Source organism: Tarenaya hassleriana, unplaced genomic scaffold, assembly GCF_000463585.1.
Source record: "Tarenaya hassleriana unplaced genomic scaffold, ASM46358v1 Cleome21, whole genome shotgun sequence".
NCBI classification, from domain to species: domain Eukaryota; kingdom Viridiplantae; phylum Streptophyta; class Magnoliopsida; order Brassicales; family Cleomaceae; genus Tarenaya; species Tarenaya hassleriana.
In genome coordinates, this window is record NW_010965451.1 from 856,808 (window position 1) to 883,485 (window position 26,678).

General features: G+C 35.8%; 7 protein-coding genes across 11 annotated transcripts; 3 read left to right on the plus strand and 4 right to left on the minus strand.

Moving 5' to 3' along the window:
• The first annotated feature begins 3,390 nt into the window (after positions 1-3,390).
• LOC104814285 (transcription factor bHLH144-like) lies at positions 3,391-6,363 on the plus strand. 2 transcript variants are annotated; one of them, XM_010542251.2, is made up of 4 exons: positions 3,391-3,582; positions 4,242-4,383; positions 4,650-4,816; positions 5,025-6,363. In XM_010542251.2, the coding sequence occupies exon 4, from the start codon at positions 5,395-5,397 to the stop codon at positions 6,082-6,084; it is 690 nt and encodes a 229-aa protein (XP_010540553.2). In that variant the 5' UTR covers positions 3,391-3,582; positions 4,242-4,383; positions 4,650-4,816; positions 5,025-5,394; the 3' UTR covers positions 6,085-6,363. The 2 variants fall into 2 exon arrangements, with proteins under 2 accessions (XP_010540553.2, XP_010540554.2); XM_010542252.2 differs by having other exon boundaries at positions 4,251-4,383.
• A 703-nt stretch (positions 6,364-7,066) lies between these two features.
• Positions 7,067-7,766, plus strand: LOC104814692 (agamous-like MADS-box protein AGL29). The gene has a single exon (XM_010542866.2). It carries the CDS (start codon positions 7,191-7,193, stop codon positions 7,764-7,766), a length of 576 nt encoding a protein of 191 aa, XP_010541168.1. The 5' UTR covers positions 7,067-7,190.
• A 324-nt stretch (positions 7,767-8,090) lies between these two features.
• On the minus strand, positions 8,091-10,329 carry LOC104814287 (high mobility group B protein 14). The gene is made up of 6 exons (XM_010542255.1): positions 10,172-10,329; positions 9,642-9,785; positions 9,067-9,124; positions 8,940-8,984; positions 8,386-8,466; positions 8,091-8,286 (listed from the first exon to the last, which is right to left on the minus strand). The coding sequence occupies exons 1-6, from the start codon at positions 10,213-10,215 to the stop codon at positions 8,242-8,244; spliced, it is 417 nt and encodes a 138-aa protein (XP_010540557.1). The 5' UTR covers positions 10,216-10,329; the 3' UTR covers positions 8,091-8,241.
• Positions 10,330-10,513: 184 nt separating this feature from the next.
• LOC104814289 (uncharacterized protein At2g34460, chloroplastic) lies at positions 10,514-12,975 on the plus strand. 4 transcript variants are annotated; one of them, XM_010542257.1, is made up of 5 exons: positions 10,514-10,670; positions 11,059-11,268; positions 11,358-11,477; positions 11,570-11,842; positions 12,701-12,975. In XM_010542257.1, exons 1-5 carry the CDS (start codon positions 10,545-10,547, stop codon positions 12,863-12,865), a joined length of 894 nt encoding a protein of 297 aa, XP_010540559.1. In that variant the 5' UTR covers positions 10,514-10,544; the 3' UTR covers positions 12,866-12,975. The 4 variants fall into 4 exon arrangements, with proteins under 4 accessions (XP_010540559.1, XP_010540561.1, XP_010540562.1 ...); XM_010542259.1 differs by having other exon boundaries at positions 10,589-10,670; positions 11,021-11,268; XM_010542260.1 differs by having other exon boundaries at positions 10,612-10,880.
• Positions 12,954-14,966, minus strand: LOC104814288 (agamous-like MADS-box protein AGL61). Its single transcript, XM_010542256.2, has 2 exons — positions 14,836-14,966; positions 12,954-13,744 (listed from the first exon to the last, which is right to left on the minus strand). Exons 1-2 carry the CDS (start codon positions 14,866-14,868, stop codon positions 13,208-13,210), a joined length of 570 nt encoding a protein of 189 aa, XP_010540558.1. The 5' UTR covers positions 14,869-14,966; the 3' UTR covers positions 12,954-13,207.
• A 1,290-nt stretch (positions 14,967-16,256) lies between these two features.
• Positions 16,257-17,826, minus strand: LOC104814290 (60S ribosomal protein L18a). Its single transcript, XM_010542261.2, has 4 exons — positions 17,698-17,826; positions 17,468-17,583; positions 17,305-17,368; positions 16,257-16,791 (listed from the first exon to the last, which is right to left on the minus strand). Exons 1-4 carry the CDS (start codon positions 17,710-17,712, stop codon positions 16,450-16,452), a joined length of 537 nt encoding a protein of 178 aa, XP_010540563.1. The 5' UTR covers positions 17,713-17,826; the 3' UTR covers positions 16,257-16,449.
• A 2,967-nt stretch (positions 17,827-20,793) lies between these two features.
• LOC104814293 (cytochrome P450 710A1) lies at positions 20,794-22,993 on the minus strand. The gene has a single exon (XM_010542262.2). The coding sequence runs from the start codon at positions 22,563-22,565 to the stop codon at positions 21,066-21,068; it is 1,500 nt and encodes a 499-aa protein (XP_010540564.1). The 5' UTR covers positions 22,566-22,993; the 3' UTR covers positions 20,794-21,065.
• Positions 22,994-26,678: the final 3,685 nt, after the last annotated feature.

Here is a 26,678-nt window from a genome sequence, read left to right on the forward strand (position 1 = left end):
CTATATCTGTTTGCTGATTGGATTTTCAGATTTGGTTTTTGTCGTTTAGCTGTCCTACGTGGCTGTCTCTCCTCCACCAGCTCCTCTATATTCTTTTATTACAGCAACTCGAGAGCCGTCTATTACACCTTTGGGATCGTTGTTTTAAAAAAAATAAATCTTATTGTTATTAGGAATTCCCTTTGAATATATTTATTTTGGAATTTTATCTAAACATACGAAATAAAGTAGATTATTGTATACAATGCAAAGCAACAATCCAACAAATATAATAATTTATGCATAAACATTATATATATATATATATATATATATATCGACAAAATCATGTATAAACCATGAAAAAATCAGTTGAACTGCATCACCATCGTTTATTATCTTCTGATTCATAAATAATTTTGGTGTTATAAAGATTTTTATTTTCATTTACTCAATTTATGATATAACTAAGGTCTTTTATCTCGACAACAAAAAAATCATAACCATATCAATAGAAAAAGATCATCCGATGGATGATGATATTCAGGATTCCTAACGGATAGAGATATCAGAACAGACACGTGTCAATGTATTATTGGGTGAAATCAGAAGCTTTGACACCCTGTCAGCTATCAACGGAAATAAACTGAAAATGGGACCCACATTGCCATACAGAACAAATCCAAGCCCTAAAAATGACACTAACCAATAGAAATGGAGGCATTGAGATCCCACGATAAGACATTATTTCTCTTTTTACTCTCATTTATCTACACAAGAAAAATAAAAATAAAAATAAAAATCCCAAAATACGTCAACTCACAACGAAAATGTATTTTTTCATACGAAAAAAAAATGATGTACTAATACGCACAAATTATACATTAATCCAAAATTTATTTTGTCGTGAAGTCAATTGATTATACACGAAGGTATGGTTTTCAAAAATCATAAAATTTTATAAAAAAAATTCAACATATTCTGAAAAATAGTTTATTATATATGTTCATTATAACACATATGATGACTCTTATAAAAAAAACACATATGATGACTAGAGAAAATTTTAATATAATTTTTTTTTTCTAAAGAACAACAATTTCTGTATATTTACTATGGGTCAGATCCTATATTTTTAGTTTTGATATGCTAATATTTGGGAATTTACGCTTTGAGCTCACAAAGAATAATCCGAATTTTCTTATTAATTAACTCACAAAAAAAAAACAAATATTAAGCAATTTTTGAGTGATGCATGAGTTTTTCTTCTTCTTTCGCTTATTCATCCCTCCATATAAATACCCCCAAAAGCCCACCAAAGCCCAATAGCCCAAATTCCTAGTAGCAACACAAGCCCACAGGCCCATTTGGAAGCCAATAAGGACTCAGGGTGAAAAGTATTGGGGCCTAATAGTAAAATGAAATTAAATAATAGTGAAATTTGGAACAATTTTCTCTCTTGTAATAACACAGTGTATACCGCATCCAAATACAATAAACATGGCCACAAAACTATTCTAAAATAACAATTAACGGTAATCTAACTTTCGCTAAAAATTAAAACGTCGTCGTTAACTTAGTCAACCATCTATATATATATATGTATATATGTATATGTATGTATGTATATATGCAAAGCCACAACATCGCTGGATATTCAGGCCACGCCACTACCTTACATTTTAACATGATGTCGAATCAGGAACAAATCATGCATGATGATTGAATCTGTCCTCGTGATATTGTCTCTGTGTGTGTATATATGTACGCATGAATGTATCGAGATATTTTATATACGCTTTAATGATTCGCGTCACCAGTTTGATTATATCATTCTTATGTTATAATTGATATATGGAAATATTGTATTTTTATTAACTTTAAAAACGGTATATTAATATTTAACATTTGACAACTGAAAACGAAAAACGGCTATGATATCAAATTAGGCGAAGTTCCAATAACATCCTTCCGACCAAATTTTTGGAAAACCCGACAGAGACAGATGATCAAAGATCATAGTTATAAAAAACGATTAATTAATTAATTAATTAGTTAATTAATAACATTACTAATCATAATTAATGCTCCTCAATGGCCTGTTTAAACACTTACAACAATCATGGCTGTAAAAATGGGATTACACGATCTTTATTTTATTTAATAAATTTTAAAAAAAATCCGAACCATTTTGGATTATTATCTTTGAAGATACATAACGAGGTGTCTAAATGTCTGTTAATACGTTGATTTTGCTAATCTACAGTAAGTAGACTGGAATTTCTAAAATAAAAAAAAATGTGTATCGTAATTTTTTTTATTGTGAAAATATTTAGAAAATGCAAAATGGAAACACTATAATTATTTGTCAGGTTATTTAATGTTTTTTTAATCATTTTATGGACAAACATCAATCACAGAACTGTAAAAAAAAAAAAAAAAAAAAAAGAAAGCACGATCGTCTGTATGCCAAATGATCATTCATCATAATAAAAAAATATATATATTTACAGCTCTCCTCTTCGTATAAAATCAAGAGAAATTGAATTAAAAAAAAGGCAGAATATTCATTTCGTTTGTCAAATAATAATAAATAAAAAAAAGGAAAAAAACCTCGTGAGGGCCACCAGCTTTTCACGCGTGCTTAATTGATCCAACGGTCACTGTCACAACCATTTTATACGGAAACCATTCAGATCTCTCCGATCCAACGGCCCACATTGCCCCATGTTTGACTCTCCCCTGTCGCTCCCGTCACGCGTGCTCACTTAACGCATTTATTTATTTTTATACTTTCTTTTTTCAAAAACCTTTTTTAGCTTCACATAATTGACTTTTTTATACTAATTCTATTTTATATAAAAATTCTTAAAAATATATGAATTTAAATCCCTAAAATAATACATGATTTTTTACATGCAATTGAGATTATTAACAGTGTTACGTTTGATTTTTATACCTATACACATTGATCCATCAGCTGTCAAATATGATACAAATGTGACGGAAAAAATATTAAATATTTTTGTACGAGATTTTATGAGAAAGTGCTATTAGAGTATATATGGGTGAATTCTTTAGATTTGTTTAGTTTTTATGTTATTTTTTATTATGAAAATTTTACTTTTTGTGCAGGATTTTGGTTTAGTTCAAATTTTATTCGTTACTATTTACTAACAAAATTATTTTTTATTCATTTTTCTAAGTATTAAGTTAACATCAAATCGAATAATTTAGTTTTAAAAAATAATTATATAATCGATCGAATTTGTTATGTATAATGTTAGATATTATTGAGTTACATTGGATTTTGGTTTTGTATAAAGAAAATAAATTAAAGAAAAAAGTATTTCCTTCAAAACATTGTCGTATAAAAATTGAAAATGGACAAGCATGCAAAAACAAACAAAAACGCACAAGGGAAAAAAAAAATTACTCCCCCGCTCCCAGGCCACTTCTTCTATTTCTCTCTCCGCGTGCAGATCGTTCCTCTCTCACTCTCTCTCTAGATCTTCTGCTGCAGAGTCCTGAAATTCGTTCGGACAACCGTTGCTTCAGTCCCATTCTTTCCGGAGGAGATTCTGTCTTGTTCTTAATCCAAAGGTCTCGGATTTATGGATGATGATATTTCCCTCTTGTATAACTGTTTGAATTAGGGTTTGTCTTGGATGCTGCCCTCGTTTTAGTTTCAATTTTGATCATTGATCCATGGATTAGCTAGCTTTATTACGGCCTGTTTCTGACACGATGGCTGTGTTATTATCTGTTAAGGGAGAAATTTGATGTATCGGGCTCCTTTTTTTTATCGTGTTTTTGTCGGCGATTCTCATAAATTGTGTCTTATGGGTCGAATTTGATTGTGCCATCCTTCAGTTTCCTGTTCTGGAAAAAAAATATTTTGCGTAAAAATTCCGCCTTTTTTTTTCCTGGAAATTCCAATGCCATTCTATAATTTTGATGTCGGGTTTTGCATTGTTTCACTAGTTTTTGTTCTAATGCTCTCTATTTGAGGTTATGAACTTTTTTTTTTCCTTTTGATTTTATTTTACATGGGTCATCTGTTTCATATTCTGTTTCTTTCCGCTTTTGGACAGTTTATGTTTATGGCTTTCGGGATATCTGTTGTGGATTAGAACATGAAGACACAGGCTTTTAATGGTGGAATATGTTGTATCAATATCTCCTTGTGGTTTTTGATGCTCTGTTTTGGATTTCCTCATGTGCTTGATGATCATTTCACAGCCTTTTGTTTATTTTTTTAGGTTATGCAGTTTGGTAGAATAGAAGGTGGATGCCATTTCAGTATATAAAGATGCCTTGGACTTCCTTCTTCGTGTTTTTCAACAGGGCTTGCACTCGTTTGGTCGTCTTCTTCCTCGTGATTCTGTAATTGGGCATTTTCTGGTGAGTTTTCTTCCTGTCTCCTTCTCTATCTCTCGCCTTGGGCTTATGACCTGAATCCCCATTTGCATTGATCGCTGCCCTTTCATGTTCCAGTTCCCTTTGTTTTTGCCTGCGGATTAGACCGCTTATACCATGTTTCCAACTCGGGAATTTTGATGTCTGAAAATTTAGAGCCAAAACAAAACAGAGATAATGACTAACTTGTCGCCCTTTCCTCACATGTGTTCATGTTTGGTTTTCACCGGATCTTGCTCTTTGTTTCGCAGGTGTTGTTTTAAGGACATTAGAGCTGTTTTCTATTGATTTCTGTTTGCTCGGTGTGAGAATGTGCATTGCCAGAAACAGAAAGGAACAGCGAGCCGTGAAGGACGTAGGGAGAATTATAATGACTATATGTTTCGTTGCTAATTACCAATCAGTAGAAGTTTGTCAGGTACGGTTGCTCTAATCACACGTTAATATACTGAGTTTGTCTAGGAGACGAACATGTTTGACAGTTAATCGTTTCTTCGATCTTATTACGAAGTAGAAACCTAATGTACATTTTGTTTGGTTGAACAATCCTCGGTCTGTTACAGTTGTGTATGCTTTGGTCTTCTGTCCTAAAATTCCTTCACTCGTTTTCTTTTTCAATTTTGCAGGCTGAGTATTTCCGGCAGTTGCTTAAGCCTGTTACGTAGTCGGGTTTTAGTGATATACAGAAATTCGGGTTTCGGAAAGGCTATCGACACTAATTTGATCTGAAGAGCTGTGTGGAGATTTCGAATTCTGTTTGAAAGATTCTGGTTTGGGATATAGAGAAAACATCCGGAAATTCGGGTTTTGGGACAGGAAAAAAAAGCTCTGGTGGGGATTCTCGATTCGATATCTTCGGTGTGATGGGGGTAACTTGATTTGCTGTGCAGTTCAATTCTTGGTTTGGAGTCGGAGCTAAACGGCGGAAAAGTTTGAAAAGGTCATCTAGTAGAGTAGAAAGTAAGCAGCTTTCAGTTTGAGGTGAACAGTTTTCTGATGCAGAAAGATCAAAACTTTCACCGTAAGGCCAAGGAAAATCACTTCATGGATGAAATGGGTGACAGAAATATGCACATTCGGTATGATTCATCGGCATTTGATGCGGTGTTTCCCCCATGTGCGAAGCTTAGGCCGTTCAATGGCGTTGAACTCGAGCCTTCCACTGTATGTCCGAAGAACTTTATCGTTCTCGATCAAACCCACGACAGGAGCCAAGTGATGTACCATCCTGACATGACCCGGAAGCTCAATTCCCCGGCCCTGAATGCTTTCGCGAGTTCGTTTCAAAACGAGCATGCCCGGGAATGGTTTAGTAACTATGAACAAGAAGCATCCTCGTCCTCCTCTCATAAAGAGGATTCAGACGAGATTGATGCATTACTGAGCTGTGACGACGATGAAGAAGAAGAAGAAGAAGATGAAGAATATGATACGGGAGAAGTCTATACAGAATCTCCTTGCTCGGGCTATGGTTGGAAAGAGTCTGGAAACAGCAGCTGTAACAGTGGTGAGAAGAGACGGGAGAAGACGAAGAAGATGATGAAGATGCTGAGAAGAATTGTTCCTGGTGGAGAACAAATGGATACAGCTTCTGTTCTTGATGAAGCTGTTCAATACCTCAAGTCACTCGAACTCGATGCACAGAAGAAGAAGCTCGGAAATGGGAATTTCAAGATCAAACCTTGAACCCTTTCCCTCTCCCTCTGCCTTGAACCCTCTCTCTCCCCCTCTGCCTTGAACTCTCTCTCTCCCTCTCTCTCTCTCTCTCTCTCTCTCTCTCTCTCTCTGTGCCTCTTCAGGATGGTACCTAAAACTCTCTCTCTCTAGGATGGTATGTTGATCTCCATATTGACTTAGTGTTGTTTGCTTGGATGATGAAGTGACGCTTTAGTACTCAGTATTGGTCCAATCCTTTCATATATGATCAAAACATTTGATATGTTTGGTAACCTTTTTACTATATTATATAACTGATATCAACAACTGGGCTTCTTTTTTGTTCTTGGCCGTTATATATATATAATGCGACCCCGAAATATTTGATAAATGATGTATTATATACAAAAGAGTGGTCCGACCGAATGACAAAAGTGTAGGTGCACCAATTCAAGAAATTATTACACAATTCAGATGATGAAAAATATCACAACCCACAAAGTTGGTATTTAAATTTTTTGGCAACTCTCTATAACTGATTCCAAATTTTCGTAACCCTTCATCCAAATACACCAAATCCCCACAGAGGCAACTGCAGATTTTGTATCATGATTTTACCATATCCGCAATCCTAAATGATATAATATATGATTTTCTAAAGTTGAAAATAAATTCTCTTCTTTCTAAAAATACAAAGGCCGGATTCCATTACACATAAATACATACCTCACGTAACAAATTACTATCATCCATCCATCCATCAAAATCCAGCAGTGTTCCTGAAGAAATCATCCCCAGGCATCAACGGCCCTCCCTGCATATATCAGAGGAGCAGTCATACAAAACCAAAAGAGTCTGTAAGTACTTACAGTTTGATCCTTCGAGATCTCTTTCATGATTCCCGGAACTATTTCTCGATCTGTTGCCTGCGTTTTTTCTTCACTTGATGCAATCCAATCTGAAAAAAACGGTTTCGAAAAGAGAATGATCAAACTCTGTTCCCACAGAAATCATGAAAACAATAATTGCATCACTTTCATCATATATCTTTTCTCCTCCAGATTCAATCTCCTGAACAATATTTACGCATTTGGTTGATAAATCTGTAACCTTTTGAATTAGGTAAAAGGAAAAAAATGGGTCGGAGAAAGATAGAGATGGAGAAAGTGCAGGACATGAACACAAGGCAGGTTACCTTCTCGAAACGGAGGACGGGTTTGTTCAAGAAAGCGAGCGAGCTGGCTACTCTCTGCAACGCCGAGGTGGGTATCGTCGTTTTCTCTCCTGGAGGCAAACCCTTTTCCTACGGAAAACCCAGCGTCGAGGCTGTCACTGAACGATTCATTAACGATTTCGAAGAGACGGGCAGTGGTTGTAATGATGAAACCAGAGTTCGAAAGAGGGATAAACAGGACGAGATTATTGAAAACCTTGACCGACTTACCAAACAGCTCAAAGCCGAGAAGAAACGAGGAGAGATGCTTCAGGAGAACCTTGAATCTGCTGGGTATGAGAGATTCTTGAAACCCGTGGAAGAACTTAGCCTCGACGAGCTCAAGGAATACAAATCTGTGTTGCAAGCCATGCATGATGAGATCAAAGGTCGAGCCACTCAGATGAAGGCTTCATCCACTCTAATGCTTCTCTCCGCCGATAATGGCTCCTGCAACGCTGCAAATGATGATGATGATTATGATGATGATGATAACTAGGGTTTCCATAGAAAAAAGTGAGCCTCTCTATTTATGCAGTAACATCTTCCTCCTGATTTATATTACAAGTTAGGATGCGACAATATCGAATATCGAATGAATACTTAAGTCATTATGGACAAATACCGAATATCAAATGAACTAACTCAACTAACTGTCAATTACCTTTGAGCATTCTCCACTGCAATTCAACAATATCCCTTCAAGAGAAGAAAGCTCCTAACTCTGTATCTCTGATAATTCCCCACTGCATGTCTTTGAATCCGAATGGAGACAATAAAAAAATGGAAACCTTCACCGATAATCCAAGCAAGTTAACGATCATAGACGTCCGAATGCGGCTTCATTTAAAAGATTCATAGAAGAATGATACAGAGAAAGAACGACCTAAATGGAAAAAGACAAACTTCTAAAAGAGACCAATATACACCTTAACTCGTCCAAGAACAATATTACTAAACAGGTAAAGGGTATACTATTCAGAAAAATCCGAGTCAGTTTCTGATTCCTCGCCCAATTCCTGCACAAAAAAAAAATTACCATGAAAAACTCATCCTTGTGTTTAAAAAATCAAAGAAAACAGTAAATCAAAACGAGAGAAAATTTACGATCTGGGTACCTTTCTCTTGGTATATTCTGCCATGGCTTGATCAAACTCTGCCCTCTTCTCAGTGGCAATATCGTAGTACTTCACTTTTTCCTACAATCAGTAAAATCAAACAATCAAACGGTTAGTAATATCAATCAAGTTACTTGATCAGAAACCATTTCATCTTTCTAGAGGTTATATAAATGGCAAACGGAAACCCTTTCGAGAGAAAAATGTAGAAGAAGATGCTGTTCATTTAAACACCCACCCTAAAGAAGTTAGAAGAGAAGAAGGCCTTCAATCGCAAACTACAAGCACGAGAAGGAATACTGACTGAAGATCAAAAGAAAATCTAAACTATGCTAACATTGATGGCTCGGAATCCTTTCACTGAAAATGCAACCATAATACATCATCATCATCACAATATTCATATTACAGGTATTCACATGTTTAGCACATTACTAGCGAGCTATTGTATAAATTTGGCAGATGCTAGACAAAGTATTGACAACCAAATTCTAATAAGTGACGAAATTTTGGACAGGGACAGGGAGTGAGGGTAGATGCGATGCGAAGGTTACCTCGTAGGACATAATTTTCCATTTCTCTCCACATGCCTTCCCAATCTAAATGGAACGAAGAACAAAAAATCAGTGACTGCACGAAAGAAGTTTTACCATGAAATATGCAAGGTATATTATCTACAACCTCGCGCATGGACTTGACATCTGGATTCTGCTCTTGGTATTCCTTACGAAAATCCTCCCTGTAAGCAAGACAATGAATCAAAAGTATAAAAAAAAAAGAAACGTGAATACGAACTTGTTCTGGACTGTATAAATCTTCAACTGAGGCAGTGGGGAGAAATATATGTCGCGATCAATAACAAAAGCTACAGTGTTCCCAGTAAAACAATGAGTACTCCAGTTATGATAACACCATTGTATAAACAGAGCATATATATATATATATATAGCTCACAATATTGACATAAAAACACAAAATCACTAGATATATGTAGTACAAATGTATATTGAGTTGCCCATTGGTGGTGAATTTCGTTTCAAATAACCACATGCTTATACTCCTGTGATAATACTCTTTGCATGCCTCTGAAATAACCAGTTCAGAAAGACAAAGCAACCGAACTCATGCTAATGAGAAATGCACAGTTCGCTAAGAGAGCGGAGGGAGAGCTTATATACGTAAAAGGCATCTCCTTTAGAGTATTATCGATATCAAGAAACAAAGGGATAATGACCGAATTCGCAGAAGATACCTACAAGAAGTAGAAGAAAGCAGTGGGCGGTTTCTTGGGAATCTTATTGTCAACTCTACCGGATTTCTTCTTCTTCTCGTCTCTTTTAGGGTTTCTCAAAGTCTGGACTCTCAATCTTGAAGACTTCCTCACTACATCTTTTGATTTTCTGCAAAAAAAAAAAGTTCCAAACACAGCTTCAACAATGATCACCAAAATTCATTATCATGATAACAAAACCTAGCTTATCTTTCTCTTTCTTCTCACAATTGACAAGTAAAAGAGAACGAATTCTCGACAAAATCACTTCCGACCATTTCAATCTTCAAAGTATTGCAATACCCACCATTACTACTAGTGAAAGTTTCTCGCTCACTGAATAGCACAAGCCTATAATCTCAACACAACCTATTTTGCTTCGGTACAATTCCCTACCTAATCATCGAGCAGAACCTGAATCAGAAACAGAACTAGAAACCCTAGACAGAGAAGAAGACCAGAGGAAAACCCTAGATTATGAACGCGTATCGGAGAGAGATTAGCGAGAAGACATACAGATTAGAGCCTCCGCCTGATGGATTGGAAGCTTTCTTCGTCATTCTGTTGTCTTCTTCTCAGTCCCTGTCCAAGATTTTCTCGCTGTTTTCCCGGAATCCGCACGCTTCTGTTCGTCTGGGTTGTGTACAGTGAAAAAACTTCCCAACGACGTCGTATCGATTTTGTTGAAATTTTTCTTTTTGGAAATTAAAAGTTCCAAAGTCCTTTATACAAAAAAAAGTCTCGAACTTTTTATTTCAAATTTCCCAACGACGTCGTATCGATTTAGTTCGTCTGGGTTTTGCCAAGTGGCATGATGACAGCAACAAATCCTACAACACAAAAAAAAAAATATACAAAAAAAAAAGAAATTTACTTGGGGAATCCATCAATGGCAACATCTCTGCTTCTCAGTCACTCCACAGCATTCTTCTGCCAATTCCACAGCTCTCCTTCTTCCTTCTCCTTCGCCTTTTCCTCCAAGAAACCCAATTCTCGCTCCTTCATCTCCGTCAAGGTACGAACTTTCCGTTTCGATGCCGAGAAAATCTTGTCGGATAACATTGGGAATTGCCCAGAAAACGGAGTTGTCTGTTTAATCTTCCGATTCTTCGTCTCTGAAATTGAGGGCTTTGAGTGTAAAATTGTGTCATCTCTGTTTGCGGGCTGTGTTTTGGTTGATGAGAAAATGAAGGAGAACGTGGAGATGGAATGATAATGAACAGCGGTAATGGGTTTTAGGTTTTTTGTTCGAATCTTGAATTAGAAGTACTTGCCCTTTCTGCAATATATGTAACTCTCTGGAATTGGATGATTTGGCTTCATTTATCGATAAATGATTCACCGAGATCTGGTCACATGCTTTAGGTTTTTGTTTATGTCTCCTCCGTGGTAATTCGTCTCAGATGGAGAGAGGTGAATCAATGGAAGACATTAACGAGAAAGCAGAAGAAGCCATGGAGAAGAAGAAGAAGGTGTTCGTTGCAGGAGCAACTGGAAAAACAGGGCAGAGGATCGTAGAACAGTTGTTGTCTCGAGGTTTCCATGTCAAAGCAGGAGTTCGTGATGTGGAAAAGGCGAAAACGTCTTTCAAAGACGATCCTTCCCTTCAAATCGTAGGGTTTTTTTTTTCTCGTCATCGAATCTCCATTGCCTGAGATCGAAAAGTTTGGTCATATCATCTGGTTTTCATCGTTTCTTGTAGGTTAAGGCAGATGTAACGGAGGGTTCGGAGAAGCTAGCCGAAGCGATAGGCGACGATTCAGACGCTGTGGTTTGCGCCACCGGTTTTCGTCCCGGGGTCGATCTTTTCGCTCCTTGGAAGGTAGATTTTTCAGACAGGAACCAGTCAGTGTTTTGAACAGATGAAAATGCTCCGAGGAATGAAACCGGTTCTTGTTTGTGATTGATGATTAGGTGGATAACTTTGGAACGGTGAATCTCGTCGATGCTTGTCGGAAAAAGGGTGTGGACAGATTCGTGCTCGTGAGCTCGATCCTGGTGAATGGAGCCGCAATGGGGCAGATACTGAATCCGGCTTATGTATTTCTCAACGTCTTTGGACTGACGCTAGTCGCTAAGCTTCAGGCCGAGAAGTACGTGAGGAAATCCGGCATCAACTATACCATCATAAGGCCCGGTGGACTTAGAAATGATCCCCCGACGGGAAACGTCGTCATGGAACCCGAGGTAAGGTCACGACCCTTTTCGAATCGTTTTCTTTCGAGAAAATCCCGTAAAAAACACTGAACTTGTTAAAATGTTGCACGAAAAAACTATATTATACTGTCCAAACTTCCGATAAAACTCGCGAAATTGTCTCTGTTTTCCACTAAAAACCCGTATTTGTAAATTCGCTTCCAAATCAATTCTTTGACAGCTTTGACTGAATTTGTCGGGTTCACACGGAATAATGACGTGGCAGCCAGTCAATTTTTTGACATCGGTTCAGCCACGTCATAAAATGTTTTCCACGTCACATAAAAATTTTAAAAATAAAATAATTTATATGCATATATGCACATATACGCTCATACATATGTACAGACGTACAGTTCAGAATGCCGCTTTTTTCTGAGTCCAGGTTGCAAAACGTTTATGTCTGTGCGGACACTCATATATGCACATACATATATAAACACATATATACACATGTACACATGTATATTCACATACAGTTCAGAATGCAGCTTTTTTGTTTCTGAGTCCTGGTTGCAAAACATTTATGTATGTATATGCATTATACACTCATAATTATATGTACATACTATACATACATACATATATACACATATACATACATATATACACATATATATATATAAACATATACATACATACATACATACATACATACATACATATATATATAAGCACATACACACTTATATACAGTCCAAGAGATCTTTGATACATGTCGGAATGCCGGTTTTTCTGAGTTGATCGTTTAGAATGCCGCATTCTGGCATATAGTTTTCATGTTTTAACCATCAGATTCCACCGAATCTAACGGAAAACATGTAATGAAATATTCGGATTTTTTGGTAGGATACTCTATACGAAGGGAGCATCTCGAGAGAACAGGTTGCGGAAGTTTCCGTGGAAGCATTACTTCAGCCCGAGGCACCTTTCAAGGTCGTCGAGATCATCGCTCGGGCCGACGCTCCAAAACGTTCTTACAAGGATCTCTTTGCCTCCATTAGAGAACGTTAAAGGAAATATTGGATGATTGTTTCATTGTTCTTATATATGTCTTCAGACAAAACCTTAAACCAAACTTTGTGTATGACGACGACATAAGGAGAAACAAACGAGGTTTCTTATTTTATTTTGAAAAAAAAAACTGATATCGGTAACCCTAGTTCCGATACATCGGTACCAAACCGAGAAATGAAAACGAAAACGAAAGCGAAACACAAACTCGGTGAATCAAAGCGAAACCATTACAGATCATTCTACTGCTTTTGGAAAGCTCGGATAGAAAGATCCTCTTATTCCCCATCAATGGTGTCAGTTCACCGATCCAGACGACACCCTAATCCCGATACCCCGGAATTAGAGCCTTTGCGCGAGCAGGTCGCACAAATTGTCGTGCAGCTCGACGAAAGCATCGTGCATGCGATGCCTGTTTTCGTCGCTCAGATCGTCGATCGGAGCGTTCCACCATCCGTTCCTCGTCTCCTCGACCTCTTCTTCCTCAGCCTTAGCCCCCTTCTCCCTCTCCACTTCCAACTCATCCCCCAGCTTCTCGTAATCTTTGGCCAGCTCGCTGATCCGCTGCGTCCGATAAGCCCTCGTCACGAGCGTCGCATTGTCCATGGACGATCTCGGCAGGTTAGGGTTCTTGAACCGTTCGGTGACCGCTTCCATGGACGGATGTCCGAACGTGAACGGCGTTCCGGATTTGGAAAACACCAGGAAGGCCACGTCCACGTCGCACATGACCACGAGCTCGTTGGCCTTCTTGTATATTCCGGAACGCCTCTTTGAAAAGGTTATCATTCGATCCTCTTCGATGTTGATCTTTTTGATTTCGATCTTTTGCTTTCCTTTGGTTTTCTTTTCCGCCATTGTTGGGTAGGATGGAGAGCTCTGTGAGGAGGAAGAAGAAGAAGATGAAGAAGAAACTTTTTATTGGAGGTTGTGGATACATGCATGCATGAGCGTGGGTATTTATAGTGGAAACTACAAAACAATTGGGATCGTCATTTATAGAAATATAATGATTTTTCTTTTTTTTTGGGTAAAGTTTAGCCCAACATGGGAAATATAATGATTTTTTTTTTTTTGATGATTTATCTTTTGAAGTCGCCGGTCAACGTCTTTTGTTATTATTTTTCCTAATTAATTAACACAAATTGTTAGGATTAGGGAAAGTTTTCAAGTTATGTCTGATTTTGGGGGATTCGTTTTGTTCTTTAGGAATGAGTAGCCGTCAATGTCTCTCATTTAAATGAACTGCCGAATGATTAATTTAATTACTCTCCAAACATGTTTTAAAAAAATGAAAAAAAAAAAAAATAGAGAAATTTAAGCTAATATTACAAAAGTATCGTATTTGTTGCATCTCATTCACACGAAATGGCAACAAAATAATAATAATAATAATAATAATAATAATAAATTTAAAAAAAACTTAGGTTAAAAAAATATTACCAATTGTGGCAGGAAGATTATAACCATCCTATGATTTCTAAATAATATACGATGAAAAGTCGATTACATTAGCTAAACATTAATATGCATTTAAAAATTAAATTGATGAGTATAACACAGTAAATAAATAAATAAATATCAGCAATATCTTTTCCAACAAAACATGAAACTTTCTGTTGATGTTCCAAAAAAGAATCGTGGTTTATTAGTAAAACAGGAATTGTTCATAGATCGTTCCCCTAACCTTATAAAATTGTGTGAATTTGGTTGCAAATTCCCTTCCATTATTATTGTAACATTTCAGCAATTAGACATGACATACATAACGTTGAACAAAACTGGTACACCAACCAATAGGAATGCAATCCTAAACCGGCATAACCCTTCATCAAAATCAAAATTTCATAAGGAGATCCACATCCATATATGAACTTCATCAAAAATCAAAGTTATGGGTGATATATATATATATATATCTATACATCTTATATTTATAGATCTGTAACATGATCCAAAATTTCGAATACCTGATCTGAATTATGAATGGAATGTTTATCCATCGATGAAATGGATACGAATCTGAAGATGGTGAAAAGAGGCGAACGGGCGAGTGCGCGAACGAATGACGAAGAATTTGAAGAAGGCGAGGTACGAGAAAGCTAGCGGTGTCGCGAGAGAGTAAAAAGCGGCGTCGACATAAGACCATCGGGCAAAATGATACTACTCGCAAGAGAATATAAAGATTTATTAGGGTTCGTTTTTCATAATCACGTGAGATCACGTGAGATCGGACATTCCAAAGTCATATATATCTTAATTATACGAGATTGAATATTCCAAAATAACGGATATACAATTAGTGCTAATCATATACAAAATTATAATAGTTTTAATATCACCGTCGTCTCAATCCTAAATTTATTTAGGAACAACATAAATCCTTTGTTTATACTCATTTCGATTTTAAATTAAATCTTTCCGTATTTGCAACTAGGGGTGTAAAACGAGTTGGCCCGACCCAACCCAACTCATACCGATCTGAAAATTTTTTAGCTCAGCCCAACTCAACCCGTATTTTAGCGAGCCAAAAATACATGAGTCCAACTCATATCGTCTTAGCCCGCGAACCAAACAAACCGACCCACGAACCAAATATATAAATTTTAAAAATAAAATTTTAATACTAACAAATATTTAAAACTAATTTTAATATTTTAAAAATATTTAAAATATTTAAAATATAATAAAAAAATAAAATTTTAAATAAAAACAAACTAAATATGTAATAAAAAATATAATTTGTATATAAAAATATTTTAAAAAATATTAAAATTTAAAAATTTTAAAAAAAATTCTAACTCATTTGATCCGGTTTTTTCTGAGCTCAAATATTATGAGCTCGGCTCGTGAACCGGCCCGCGATCTGCGGTTCGTTTTACACCTCTATTTGCAACACTAGATATGTCTACCATTCCCTCTCCTCTACACTAACGTTCATATGTTCACTATTTTTCTACCCAAAACATCTATCACAATACGTTTTACATGTTTAAACCACCAATAAATATTTTGATTAGAAAAATAGAGAATATTTGAATGAGTATGAGAAAGATAAATGAGTAGAATTTAATAAAAGTAAAATATAAAAAACTACAAAAATCGAAATTAAAAATAAAGATAAAATAAAAACAATTTACAAATTTTAAATAAAAGAAAAACACACTTTTAAAATTCACTGGATACTACAACCATAAATTCCAAATCTTTAAAACAAAAAACTCTCGAATTCGGAGATAATAATATCATGAGCTTAAACATGGATAATATATAATTATTGGACCGGATTTGATTGGCATAATTTCCTCCCACCTCCTAATCAAACCAACTTTATAGAGAGAAACATACCAAGCGGATTTTGACGACGACAAGACCATAACATAAGTAAACAGAACAAACAAAAAATGGTTTCATAAGCAAAAACAGTAACCGATGAACTGCAAAAAAAAATCCAAGAAGATCTCAATTCAACAACCTCTTCAGTACCACTAACAAGATTCATAAATAAGAATATCCAACACAATCCAAAAAAAGCAAACCCGAAAACCACAATTTCCGACTATTACCTCGAATCAGAAGAAGTTTTACATGAACAAGTTAGGCTTCGAAGCCTTATAGGTGGTCTTGAGCTTCCTGGTCGGCGGCCTGACCTTCCTGAACACCAATGGGAACTTGATCTTGCTGTTGTGAAACTGTTTAGAGCTCTCTCTCTTGCAGAGCTTGGCCGGGACAGTGGCTGTCTTGATGATTTGGATGCACGGGAACCTAACACGGTGTCTGGACGCCATCTCGTTGTACATTTGTTCCACTGCTCCATTCAGGGTTATATCACGGAACTCCTTGTACATGTTGTGGTAGCCAGTACGACTCTGGTACCTCAGCCATATGCCATAGTTCTTTATCTTTGTCGGATTCTTCTCAAAGATCTGTCACAAGTAATTCATGCAAGTTGGTTTCGGGTTTTCAAGAATCGAACTTTGCATAATTCACACAACCCAGTAGAGCAAGCGATACAGATCAGATTCACTGTAACACAAACCCCAAAGGCTAGTAGATCTGATAAAAGTTATATACACTGATGTATAACGGAAAATCTTTCAGAATTGCAGAACAATATGTAGCAGGAATCAAAAGAACCCTTTTGCAGGAAGGAAAAGAGGAACTCCACATGATAACGGTCAAATTTGAAGGAATCAAAAGAAGAACCCTTTGCAGAGATGAAGACAGACCAAAGCCAGAATATGATGCCCGAACGGAATTAGGTCACTGATTCAAAGGCATTTGCGATTAATGCTATAGTAATGTCCAGACAACAAGCGACAACCACCAGAAAGATCATGAGTGAAATGAAATCTTATTGCTCTAACGCCAGAATCATAAATGGCTTCAGACCCTACAACCATTTTCGTTATACAGACCGGGATCATCGAATTAAGTACCTCGTTGATGGCAAGCATCTGTCCATTGCTCTTCTTAACCTTCTTCAGTTTCCGCAAAAAGTACCTGAATCCAAATACAAACCGTCAAAACATCAGGAAAAGAGACAAAAATGGAGATCAAACCCAAATTCACGGTTAAGAGAGATTGAACTCGGTTACTAACCAGAACTTGGACTTGGCACGAACCTCGTTGGTTGCCCAGAGCTTCATCCGGTAAATCTTGGGGTGCTCATCGGTCTCTGTCGGGAGAGCTCTTTCGACAACCTGATACTGATGAAACTGCAAAAGGAGACGCAGAACACGAAATCCGATCAGATTTGTAAACCCGGGGAGAGAAAGCACCAATGGCGACGGGGGGAAAGCTTCAAAAACCTAGCGAAATCACGAGATTACCCTGAAAGTGACCATTTTCTTGTCGAGAGGACAGAGTTACGCCGTGAAAGACAACTCTGCGCAGACGATTGAATCCTCTGAAAGACAACGGCTAGGGTTTTGCGGTTTATAAATGAGCTCGTCAGAGAGAGAGAGAGAGAGAGAGAGAGAGTGCAGGAAACCCTAATTTCAGGTTTTGTACAGAAATAGCCCAATGGATGTCCATAAAGAAGCCCGTGGATATTAAAAGGGCCTGAGACATTTTCAGACTATGGTAAAGGGAAAAAAAATTCTAAAGACTAAACCCATAATTTTACGCGAAAATCACTAAAGAAAAATAATGGTTTTTGTGTTTGAAGTTAAAAAGAGTTTTTTAATTAGAAAAAATTTCGAAAAAATGAGACTGCCATATTTGATTTTTTTCGAGACGTCGATGATTAATTGAATCTTTTTGTATTTTATTCTATTTGAATTTTTTTATTAGATTTGAAAATTATTATAAACTAAATAATAAAAATTATTATTATTATTAGAGTGATTTTTTTACAATCTTTCACATAAAATAAAATTTGAATAATGAATACTAGCGCTGAATTATATTTGGGTAGAATTTAGTTTAAAATATATAAAAATATTTTTCCTATTTAATTAATAATATTGGAAATTTTATTCACGCGTGTTTTAAACTTTCTCCAAAATTCAAAAAGTTATTTAGAATTTTTTTTTTCGTTTACAAGGTTGAGAAATTTTTATCCTATATTTGTCTCTTAAATTAGCCTTTCAATTTCAAGGGACAACATCCGACCACATCTAACATTTAACCTCAAAAATATTTCTCCACCAAAGAAACCTAAAACTCTTTTTTTTTTTTTTGCTATAGAATTTAAATCAGGATATTTACAAAAAGTGAAAAAAAATTTACAAACCAAAATAAATTAATCTTTGTAAATTATATTAGCTCTCAATATTTTTTTATCACATTTTCTTTCATATCTCTTAATTTATTCTTTCCAAAAAAAAAATTACAATTCTTTTCTATTTTTCACTGAATCAAAACCAAATCAACGACGTCAGAATTTTGGGACAGCCATTATCATCAATGTCATCGAAATCTTGCAACCACCATTGTTATATCTTTGTAAAATTTAAATGTGACATTGTGACATTATATCTTGGCAAACAAATCATTTCATTAAAATTTTAAACATATATAGTTTTAAAAGTTTAATGTAATTATTTTTTCATGGTTCAAGGATGTATTCAATTTCTTAAATCCAAAATAATTGCAAGGCTTTCGATTGTGAAATTAAAATAAAATCATTAATCAAGAATGACCATAGTCAGGATTATAATTTCAATTGGGGTCCATACTCTTGCTTTTCTATGAGCGAAACCGTTTAGATGTCATATTCAAGCAAATAATATGATCGAGTTTATTTTATTTATAAGTGAAATTGTTTAGATGTCGTATTCAGGCAAACGATATGGCAGAAAACCACCAATATATAATAAAATAGGCAACTTGTGCTTGTTTTGATTTTGGTATGCTTGCATCAATATATACAATACAAGTCCATATATATTAATAACCATGGATAGTTTTTTTTTTATTTTATAAAACTTATTGGTTTGTTATACCATATATAGTTTTATTATTTTTATCATTTTTTTACGAACGATGATAGTCACAAAAACAAAGGATGAAGATGGTGATAATTTAATTTCTATATTGATATGCAAACTCTATAAATACGTATGTTTGAACAATTATAAGTATATACAAACATATATATACACATATATTTATACGTATGTTTGAACAGCTAATAGTCTAATACATAAGATATTTTAACAGATACGTATAATTCTTGGTCAATATATTATGTTTTTACTCAAAGGAGATTCTATTATGGGTGTTGATGCAATTTATACAGCTAAAAAAAATCAATATTTATATGAAAAATAGCGTGCCCTAATTCACAATTTAAAAGCCTAAATATAAAAACCTTTAAAAAAGCGATATGACTGGCTTGACTTTGAGGCAAGCAATCATCGAGCAGTAATTCCACGATGTCTTTGCGTGCATATGGAAAGGGAAATTAATGGTGTTACACTTTTGCATGCATGCATTATTATGACAGTTCATGAAAATCACGTGGCGATCATGCACGTATACATTAAATCGAATTAAATTGAGCCGTACCGTACAGAACCAGACAGCTCTTATTTTGACCCATTTATTTGTGTTTATTTATTTTCTCTCGTTGCTTTGAAAAAATGAAATTAGGGGTGACGTTTCGGTTTTCGGTTCCGTATTTAAACGGTAGAATAATATTTTCAGTTTTATAAAAATTGTACCAAATTAACATCGGATGTTACACGATTCGGTTTGGTTTCAGTCAGTTCAACTCGAAACGATATCGTTATAGAAGTACCAAATCATAATACTTACATGTATATTGATGGATAATTCGAATTTTGATGGGGTATTTGTCAGATTCGGTTTAGTATTTGTACGGTTCATTTCGAGAATAGTTTATTTAATTCTATAAAAATATATAACAAATAGAACTGAACGTTATTCGGTTCAGAAACATTTGTTAGAGATCAATACTACAATATTAAGTTATATACATTCCAACATATATATATATATTATTTCTTTCTTTCGTTGTGGATGAGTTTTTGAAATTTTAAATTCTAAAATAATGTTCTCTCGACAACAAAAACTTAACCCATAAAATTACATTTAGTATTCGATAAAGGCAATGATAGGATTGGTTGGTTACAAATACAATAATGGAGTACTAATCACACACACACCAAAAAAGAATTGATTATAGGCCATGAATCCAATATCTATAACGGGTTTATTTAATAGCATGTACAAATTGATAAACATTTTGAATTAATATGTCATGTTGGTCAAAATTCAATAGAATTCGTCATTGAAAGAGTTTTAATTTTGTTTACTTTTTTGCCAACTACATTGCGGAAATTACACTAAATTGACCATCCCTAAATTATACGATATTTTTTGTTTATACTCCTTTTATTTATTTATTTTTTGAAGAAACACCCAATTTTTTTTTTTTACATAAATACTTGGCAACAATATAATTTTCAGAACCGAACCTTATTATTGAACATTCATTTCCATTATTTTTTAGTCACAATAATAACATATTTCTAATACAGTTCATGGGCTAATTGTACCCTTAAAAGAACACAAGGACATTTGACAAGATCATTAAAAAAATCACATCATTTATAAAATAAATCATCATCTTCCACCCCCCAAATCACACCACACTGGGATTCTGTCTTCGAGAAACACTTAAATGACAAAAGTACCCTTTTGAGTAAACCAGAGGGGCATTCCCGGCAATTCAAGAGAGATTAGGAAATCTTGCGACGCGTCCAGTGAGAGATACCGTACACCCGTCCTTAGGGGAGATCGTGGGGCAATACACGATCTCATCACAGCCGTCGGATCGGATCCTCTTGAAATCCAACAGTGTAGAAAACATGGAGATGAAGAGGACGAGATGGTTGAGTGCGTAGCGTTGGCCCACGCACTGGTGCGGGCCCCATCCGAACGCCAAGAAGTTCCTCTTGAACAATTGGTCCTCTTGTCTCGACTCGCTAAACCGATCCGGGTCGAACCGGTCCGGTTCGGTAAACCCCTGGAATGACGAGTCGAATACTGATGGAAAGACGATTGTGCCCTTCGGGATGGTATAATTGTCGGTCAATTGGAAATCCCTCATCGCTATGTGAGGGACAAGTGTCGCCGGAGGTCGGTATCTTATGACCTCACGCGCCACCGCACGCGTGTACTTCATCTCCACGATCTGATCGGCGGTTATCAGAGAGTCCGACTCCGGAGACCAGATTCCGGCGACTTCTTGCCGGACTTTCTCCAGGACATCCGGGTGCGAGTCGAGGAGAGCGACGGCCCAGAGGAGTGATGACGTGGACGCATCCTGTGCGGCGAAGAGGAAGTCGAAGAGAAAACCGCCGATCTCTTCGTCGGCGGAGTGCGGCGGCGGAGGGTTACCAGCGGCGATCTCCCTCACGATCTCCGACATCCAGAAATCGATCAGGCACGACGGATCCTTCCCCATCGCCATCCTCGCCTTGCTCTTCTCCGCGCAAACCGCGAGCGTCTTCGCGAGCCGCGTAACAGCACGGCGAGCCTTGCCGAAGGCAAATCCCGGGAAATCGACCGGAAGCGCCATGGTTCCTACGTTGAAGAGATTGTAGTCAGTACGGAACTTTTCCCTCGCCTTTTGGTCGAGGTACGGTCCGGCGAAAACCGTCTGGGAGGTCTCGAGGTTGAGATCGCGGACGAGCTGCCGCAGCGCCACCGCTCCTCCGCCGCGGGAGAGCTCCTCCCACCGCCGGAGATGGCGGAGAATGACGATTTGCTGAAGATCGGAGTACGTTGAGAGAGCCTTGGGAGTGAAGTTAGGGGCGATCTGACGGCGAATGGATTTGTGATCTTCTCCGAACATGTAAATAAGGTTGTGTTCGCCGAAGAGCCGCTTGCCGAAGGGATGTCCGACGAGGAAGAAAGCATCGGGACGGACATTGGAGAAGATTTGGTGGGAGAGCTCGGTGTCTCTGATGTAGACAATGAATTTTCCGATGAGGTAATTGGCGCAGATTCCGGCGGATTCCGCCGCCGCAGACTGTTTGTCCCAGAAAGAAGTAGGGTCACGGACGAGGGGAAGTACGTTTCCGATGATGGGAGGGACGAAGAATGGTCCGGGAAGGTGACGTTTCTTGAGAAGATAGGAGAGTTGCTCGAGAAGAAGAAGAAGAAGCAATGCAGAGACAAGGTACGGCATTAGAAGGGCAAGCGTAGAAAGTGAAAAAGACATCATCTTTCTGGTCTCCTGTTTCTGGGTTTTTGATGGGTCTTGCTCTGTCTTTGTTTCTCTGTGTGTGACCGTATATATATATATACAAGGATTTGGATACTTTGAAGAAGAAGAAGAGGAAGATGGACTTTGTGTTTTGTCTGGTTCTGCTGGTTCTGGAGAGTTTCTTGGGAAATTGGATTTGGGTTGTGGGAAATAATGGTCTTGGAACAAGAAGCGACTCTGTTTCTGCGTTTATGTTCTTGAGGTCTTATGGTTGGTCCCGTCAGAGAGAGAGAGAGAGAGGTGGGAGGAGATTTTTGAATTGACCGGAATCTGTGTGGAATGGTTTCTCAAGAAAAACATGCAGCTTTCATTCACCCGTCCGTCCTTTCTAAGTGTACAATATAAGACTTGTCCTGTCATTTTATTTATTTATTTTATAAACCAATTGAGAGTATTCAGAGTTCATATCTGAATATTTATTTGTCCGACTTCAATTCAATGAGTTTTACATGCAAGTACACAAATCAACATTCAGAATTTATTACAGCGTGTCAATTTGGTAAATAACCAAATAAATTTGTTTTAAATTCAATTTATTAGCCGAACTGAATGGCATATAATTATAATTGTATCGAATCTCATTTCTTTATTTCTCTTAATAGCAATTTTTTTTTATCATTTTTAATTATAATCTTTTTGGAATTTATCTGTGCAGTAAATATGTGAAAATTTTGTTAAAAACATGATACGGTATAGTCAAGTTTCCATCCATATATCCTCCTGGTTGCTCCATTTGTCTGATTTTTTTAAACATAAAATAAAAATAAAATGTTTCTGTGAATACCCACCGATTTGAATTATTGGAAAATACTTATCACCAATTTATTGATAATTTGATATATTGGTAACTCAAACATGGGTTAGAGATCGAGCTGCGGTCAACTGACGTGGCACTGCTCAAGAAAATCGGATCATCATAATTATAAAAATGGCCGAATCTCATGACGTTAATTGCAATTATTATCTCTCTCCCCTCACCATTTTAATATTCATTTGTTTTTTTAATCTAATCTGGAAGTCCATTGCATCAAATTATATAATTTTCAAATATTCAGAAACTTAATAAAAAAAAGAGGACAATAATGAAATTTTTGTATGGACGTATGAAATATGACCAAAATACGTAAAGCAAAATCTTGTAATTTGATTTCGGAAAAATATCCTTTTTTTTTTCATTTTCAAAATTTTATCCAACAAAACAAATTGCGCATGTGGAGCCCCACGGACGGCTTTCATTAGGGACAACTTCTATTTTACCCTCGATATGCTATATTAACATCCATCCATACCCTTCTTTTTTTTACAAAAAAAATCAACTTCTATTATACCCTTTTCAATGTAAAATGACTAAAATACCCTATTTTATTTATTTATTTTTAATTTATTTTTCTCTAAAATCTAAGATTTTATTTCTCTCTCCTCTTTTTTTGGTTTCTCTCTCCTTCCCCTCTCTCTTGTCGAACACACTCTCTTGTCGAACACACTCTCTCTCCTCTGAAACTTTCAATTTTTTTTTTCAAATCCGTTAGAAATCAAAGCAAAATTAGTGGAAAAATAACGAAAAAGTTGGAATTAGGGCAAACAATTATAAAAATCTGATTTTTTTTTCGTGCACATTGATGGGTGTGAGGGATTATTTGATAAACATTGATTCTTCTTCCATTTTTGTCTTATAATTGTAGATATTTCTGAAATTTTATCCTTTGTAGTATAGTATAATCATAAATCCAGATCAGATTTGAGTTTTCGGTGTTGTTTTTAGAGTATCACTATATAATGGATCATATAAATAACCTATTTCTAAAGTTTAGAGTATCATTGTGTAATTAGTCATATAGGTAATCTGTCACGATTTACACCCTGTGCATTGGTCACAAGGTCACAAGTGTGCACAAAAGTCGGGTCACAATAAAAAAGAGTTGGTGACATGGTCATATGGTCACATGGTGATATAGTCACATTAGTCACAGGTCATTAGAATAATGGTTCTCATAGATCTCAAGGATGACACGGTACTATGTTCACAATATGGCCACATGGTACTATGTTTACATGGTCACATGGTACAATGTTCACATGGTCACATGGTACTATGTTAACATGGTCACATGGTACTATGTTAACATGGTCACAATATCACATGGTCACATGATTCAGAATAGTCACATGATATTATATGTTTACATGGTCACATGTCCATAGAGTCCAGAATAGTCAAATTGATCTACATTTTGTATTTATGCTTTCTACAGCTATAATGGACGGGTGAGATGAGAGATCGACAGTTGTATACTTTCTATATGATGTTAGGTGGATAGTGAATAAGAATGAAGAATATGAATGAAAAGAAAAGTTTATAGAAAACCAAAGTATGTTATTCTTTTGTCCCTCTGTGAGGTGACCTATAGTGAATTTATTCAAGAGTTATATGCTAAGATGAAAGTATAAAAAGATAAACAGAGATAAGGTTGGAGTTATTTGCCAAATATCAAAGAAAACAGAAAGCTGACTAACGTATAATACACGTTCATATTTATCTATTGGATAAATATATTGAATTCGATGTATGCTTTATGTGGAGATGGGAGAGGTACGTGTGAAAATTGATGGTAAACAAAACGTTGAAGATGAGCTTATAATTCCTGAGAGAACGCATAATTTTGGAAGACAAGCGGAAGTTGCGTACGACATTGATCTTAAACTCGAAATGTTGAAGTATAACAAACAAAATTGCTCATATAATGGAAGGCAGACGGAAAAGTGGGAGACCTATGTTATAACAAGAGTATTAACATCAACAATGTGTGAGAAAACGCATAATTTTTAATGAATAGAGATACATAAACTGTATAATAATTTTGTATTGTATTCCATGTAATTTGGTTCCATGTTGTATTATATTCTATATACTTTGATTTTATTTTACATATTAAAATACAGCAAATAAGTTATCTTATATGACTACCGATTGTGACCCATTGTGACCAGCATGTGACCAATGTGACCATAGTGCAATTTTACACTATGTGACCATTGTGACCGGATGTGACCTGTGACCAAGTGACAAAGGTAAATATAGGTTAAAACGTGTTTTTTAAACTTTGGCGTGTTATAACAAGGTATAAGGAATATAAATATAGTGGTAATGAGAGATTTATAAGACATTATAAGGAGTTTGTAATACAAAAACACCAAAATTGTCAAAATCCTTCATAAAATACTATGAACACATATGAAACACATATGTGAAGATTACTTTTGCACCAACAATTTGAAGAAATCCATTTTTACTCTTCAATATAATACAAAAGGGGTTTTATGGAACATGTGAAAGCATTCATGTTGATTCATTTGAAAGAATCGACAAAATCGGCCCTTGTGACCCACTGTGACTAACTGTGACCCAATGTGACCGAAATATTGTGGGACCCAGTTTTCATATGCAATGTTTTTTGTGGGGTCCAGTGTCATTTAAATGTGCAGAAATATTACGGTTGACAATTCAACTCAAGATTTCGGTGGGACCCATTTGATTATTATTTTTCAACCCAATTTATTCCTCTAATATTTTCCACCCATATTACGTATTGCCATTAAAAAATGGAGATTTTTTCTATAGGATCAATTCTTTATTCAATCTTATATTTTTTTTCTCCAATATTTTAAGCCAAAATTTTTTTCTATAACAATTTTAACTCGAATTTTTCTCTAAAATATAAATAAGTTCATATTTTTAATAAAAAATAAAAAGAAAAGTTCATAATTTAGGATGCTATCAAACAAACAAAAAGAGATTATAGTTAGAGTTTTAAACACCTAAATCCATATTTTGTTCTCTAACAATTTTAATCCAATATTTTTCCTCCAACGACATTTTCACATGCAATGTTTTTTGTGGGACCTATGGTCATCCAAGTGTGTAAAAAAATTACGGTTGACAATTGAGTTCAGATTTTCAGTCGGACCCATTTGATTATTATTTTTAAACCCAATTTTTTTTTTCGTCCAACATTTTTCAACCCATATTTTGTTAACTCTATAAACAAGTTCATATATAAAATAAACAAAAAA